General features: G+C 37.9%; 1 protein-coding gene across 2 annotated transcripts in view; it reads left to right on the forward strand.

Annotated features, from left to right (window-relative positions):
- The window catches only part of LOC138013559 (luc7-like protein 3), a 31,746-nt gene that overhangs the window by 6,367 nt on the left and 20,379 nt on the right, over nt 1–5,000 (forward strand). For both annotated transcript variants that reach the window (XM_068860665.1, XM_068860666.1), the window contains one exon: nt 1,674–1,713. In XM_068860665.1, coding sequence (XP_068716766.1) covers nt 1,674–1,713 — 40 coding nt within the window. The remainder of the gene's footprint in view (nt 1–1,673; nt 1,714–5,000) is intronic.

Consider the following 5,000-nt stretch of genomic DNA (forward strand, 5'->3'; position numbering starts at 1 on the left):
ATGTTCCTTGTTTTCAACACCACGAACTGGCGTGACAAAAATAGTTGGCCAATCAGAATGCGCTATTTGAGATTCAAAACAATAACAAACAATCGCTTTGCGTCTCGGGTGAAACTGGGCCTTTAAATCCCACAAAACAATGTGAAATGGAAAGCACTTTGCTGATTACTGTCTTTTGCAAAGAACTTATTTGGAAACAAGAAACAACTCCCTTGTGTTAAATTGCTCTAAAGTTAGTTTTATTTATTTCAATCATTCGGTTTCAAAAAGAATTTGCTCATACCTTATGTTTTTAGTGTTCTTTCTGTGCAAATGTTGGGGATTTCTTTAGCCGAACACTGAATTGTGCTAATGCAAAGTACATGTAAATCACACATGGTGTCAGGTCATGTTTTACCATCAACTTTCAAGAGAGATTTGAGCCTGGAATTTTTTTTTTCTTTTGGGCACCGAAGGCACTAACAGCTATAAACATGTGTTTGGACAAGATGGAAGAGTTTAACCCTTTCACCCCTGAACTGACCTAAACCTGCCATACTTAGTATTTTTCTCTGTCTAATATCTGGGAACCCCCTGGAGTTAATGGGTTAAAGGAAAAGATCTAGCAGCTGTGAGTGATTGGCTAACAAAAAAGGTCTTCAAAAGTTGTGTAGTATGTATGAAAAGTAGAGAGTGCTTAAATATTACCACCGAGTGTCCTTATTGAGGAAGCTTTCAAGCAAGGCTTTGCTGAAGGAGAAAATGTGTTACATCTCGCAAAGAAATGTTGCTTGAGTGTTGAAGAAGTCCAAAATTAATGTGGTTGATGCATTTAAAAAAGAAGAAACTAACCCACGTTAGAGCAGTGTAGAAAGCCCCTGAAACCCTCGTTAAACAACCTTTTCTCTATTTCAGAGTTAGAGCATTTACACTTGCTTATTGACGTTGTCCCGCTAATTCAAGTTATTTTTAATAGTTTTAATATGAAAGTTGTGTTTTTGTATTAACTCAAGTCTGGTAAAAACAGCATCATAATTATACAGGGTTGAATTTTCTTTTTGATTGGTGCATTATTGTAGATGATCAAACATTAATTTTATGTTATTTTCTTAAGCCGTTGTAGGGCTGAAACTTAACTCCAGTGCTTGGTGGCCTGCCGGGCCACTTTCTTTCATTTCATGGCCACCTGGGACATGATTAAGTGGCTGTTTTTTATATCTGTGGTTGGGTCTATATTTTAGTACATTAACAGTGATCAAATTAATCAAGAGGCAATACTGTGGAGGCAAACTTGTAGTGGTGAACATTCCTAACTCTTTTTAAACTTTTCCAGGCTTTTTGTTGAAGCTCGTAGTTACTGAGAATATGTTGATGCTCATTCCAGTAGATAGATCTAAATGTTCTGTGTTCCAGATGAGTTTAAAAGGAAGCCTACATGTACCCTCAGAGTGTGTTATCTGAACAGGTCCTTCTGGAGACTTTATAGCCGTACATGTACAGTAGGTCTTGTTTTTTGGGATTTGATACATGTACTTGGCTTCTAGTGTATAACACTTCATGACTTGATATCTTGACACAGGTATCCAGCTTTTCTTGAGGTTTTACATTACACCCTCTTATCTGAAACATTGTCCCAAAGCACTGAGTAGGATACAGCTTTACATTACATGTTAATTTTTAATGTTTACTTGCAGGGCCTTGTGAAAAGGCACACGATGAAAGGCTGAGAAAGGAGTAAGTACATACTGTACATGTTTGAAATAAATTCAACATGAGTTGAAAATTCACAGATGCCATACATTGTACTTGATACTGTACATGTAGATTGCTGCTCAATAATTATTATTAGTATAAATACACAGGTGATTATACAAAATCGCGCGCTCTCACTGGCTCGCTATCTCGGATTATCAGCCGATAATCACCTCGACGGACAAAATGGCTGCCAGTAGTCGTTTTGCCACTGTAAGTGAAGATGATTTCGAGTTGAAATGTTTTTTTTTCTCTTTTTTGAAATAATCACCTGTGTATTTATGCTAAAACAATTATTCGCCTCAGGCTCAGTGATTATCGGTGAATATTCACGATAATCACTTCGCCTTCGGCGAATAATTGTTAATTATTGAACCTGGTACAGCTGTAGGTGGTGATGTACTTTGACAAATTCCTTTCTGGACCTAAAACATGTCATTTGTGACCGTCCAGATGAAAAGGATGCTTAGCCACAAAGCGTTTCTAGTGCGTTTGTGTTCGGAACGCATTTGAAACCCAAGGTGTTTGAAACGAAGGAAAGTGTTTTATCTGTGTTTGAAATGCCAACCTGTGCTACATCTGTCAACAGTGAACTGCAATTTGCAGCAAGATTTTGTGAAAGACTTCTGAGATTACAATCAATTTTCGGTGATCTCGAAGAGATCTTGCAGATTCTGCTGGGCCATGCGTGACAATTCACTGTAAAAAGTAAACACTGTTTCCAAACCAAAGCGACTATTTCTAAAATACCGCAATATCACATAAATTTTGAAGGTATTATTTTAGTAAATGTGAAGAACAGCTCACCTCCACCTTCAATCAGTCGACTGTTGGTCGACACCAACACATTGCCAACAGGTTACTGACAAGTTACCGACCGTTGGCTAGACATTGACAAAACATTACACAAACGTTTTGCTACAAAAATGACGAGTTACCGACAGTCGGCTAGAGACCGACAAAACATTACACAAATGTTTTGCTACTAAAACGACAAACTTCAAACTCAGGTAAAACTGACACAATATCATTCATCAAAAGCGTTTTGAATCGCCCTATACAGTGTAGTTCATTGCAAACTGGCATGTAATTCTATTTCATGTTAACACAATGCTGACGTTCGTTCTTTTTATTTTAATTTATAACTAATTAGGATAGTACGTGCACTCTCATTGGTCAATAGCGGTGTTTAGGTGAGAGTATGGAAACACAGCTGTGACATCACACAAATTTTGATTGGTTATGTACATGTAGTCAGAAGTGCGTTTTGATCGGCCACGTCAATCTCTACAGGCTTTTCTCTCCCGCCTAACTTGATGTTGGCATGCAGGATTTTCAGGGAGCATGTTTCTGACTTTCCAAAGTACCGTTACGTAACAACTGTTACAGTACAGAGAGACATTCCGGACAGCAACGACACCTTTTTGTTGGACTCTTCAATCAACCACGGGGAGATAATGTACAAATGTACATCCATTTTGCCAGTGATATCTTGGAAGAAAAGCCTGGCCCTTAAAGTAAGCATGATCTCCTCAGCATCATTGAAGCCTTCTGGGCAGAAGCGTTTCACTAAATGTATACAGTACTGCTCAAACGTAAGTTACCACCCTCGCACGTGACACGATTCGCATCGCACACTACAGGAATCATGTCAGGCGCGATGGCAAGAAATCTGTAAGTGCAGTGGCTTGACGTTCGTGCGTGATTTTAATTGACTTTTTGTTTTAAATTTTAACCGTAGAAGGTGTTTGTGAAAGGCCAATGTTCGAAGAAAATGTGCCTATAGTAAATTGCAGTATCTTCGTATGTAAAAATGTGGCAATTGGTGAGCACATTTCATTGTTTACAAAGCTTTGTTCGCCGATCGACAAACCGTGAATCAAGCGCTTTTGTAAGGAAAGTAAGTTTTCATATTATGTACGCATTTTCAAGATAATAATAATCTTAGGTTTGTGTTTCCTTGTGGAGACTCGCAATGAAAATTTTAAATGCAAATTTTAACCCGATGGTCAAAGAATCAAATGCTTCAGATAATTTATGCCTTATCGAGTTGAGAACGTTTGCAATTTAGATGATTCCCATACAATTTAACAAATCAAAAATTGCTTACTCACGCAACTGCATAGAGATAATTTATACTCGAAATTGATTGATTTTGCGTACCACATTAGTTCCTAATATATGCCAGAAATTTACGCTTCGATTATTCTTGCGCTACGCGAATTGACTTAGTCACCCCTATCTTGCCAAATTAACTCCTCAAAATGAAGTGTGACACTTTCCCTTTGAACGTCTGTCCCTTTGTCTGTCTCCAAGTTTCATCGTTCATTCATCAATTTTTTTTTTAACTTAACTCTTCTGAAAATTAATTATTTGCAAGCATAAGAGCACTCTGGTAAATAACTGTGCTGCACATCATGAGATCCAACTTGGATACACAGCGCATTCCTTTGATAACGTAACGGACACATGCCCTGCAGTATTGAATGGATCACAGCCCAGGTGCACGTATGTACACCAAGACCAAGTTCTTCATTTATGTGAAAAATGGATTGTTTCACAGTTGCCTACAAAAAAATGTTCATTGAAGAGTGTTGCATGACCCTGTTGTAGCAGCATTGTGTCATTTGTGCGCGGAAGGAGACTCAACATGGAAAGGAGTTGAGATCTTCACACGTAACAAAATCGTACAAGTTGTATCCAGGTGCACGTATGTACACCAAGACCAAGTTCTTCATTTATGTGAAAAATGGATTGTTTCACAGTTGCCTACAAAAAAATGTTCATTGAAGAGTGTTGCATGACCCTGTTGTAGCAGCATTGTGTCATTTGTGCGCGGAAGGAGACTCAACATGGAAAGGAGTTGAGATCTTCACACGTAACAAAATCGTACAAGTTGTATCCAGTGAATGTTTTGAATCGGTACTTTCGTTCCTTTCCATTTTGAAGGTCCTTAAAGTGCCATCACGATCAAATTTTTATCCCTTGAATTTTTAGTTTTATCACATAGAATACCAGGAAAGATTAAAAATGCTGTTTACCGTTTGGAAATATTTGCATTGGTTCCGGAGATATTTAAGTTTGGATGTGTAAAATATGCAAATGAGAAGACTGATGACGTCATTCCCTCAACCAAAATATAACATCAAGTATATAAATAGAGCTACATTGTATCTTGGTCAATTTACAGCAGAGACCATTGAAACTTTGTGGGCTAATAGTTCTGCAGGCAACACACCTACGACTATAAAGAAATTAGTTTCCATGAC

Source organism: Montipora capricornis, chromosome 8 (genome assembly GCF_036669925.1).
Source record: "Montipora capricornis isolate CH-2021 chromosome 8, ASM3666992v2, whole genome shotgun sequence".
In the NCBI taxonomy this organism is placed as follows: Eukaryota; Metazoa; Cnidaria; class Anthozoa; order Scleractinia; family Acroporidae; genus Montipora; species Montipora capricornis.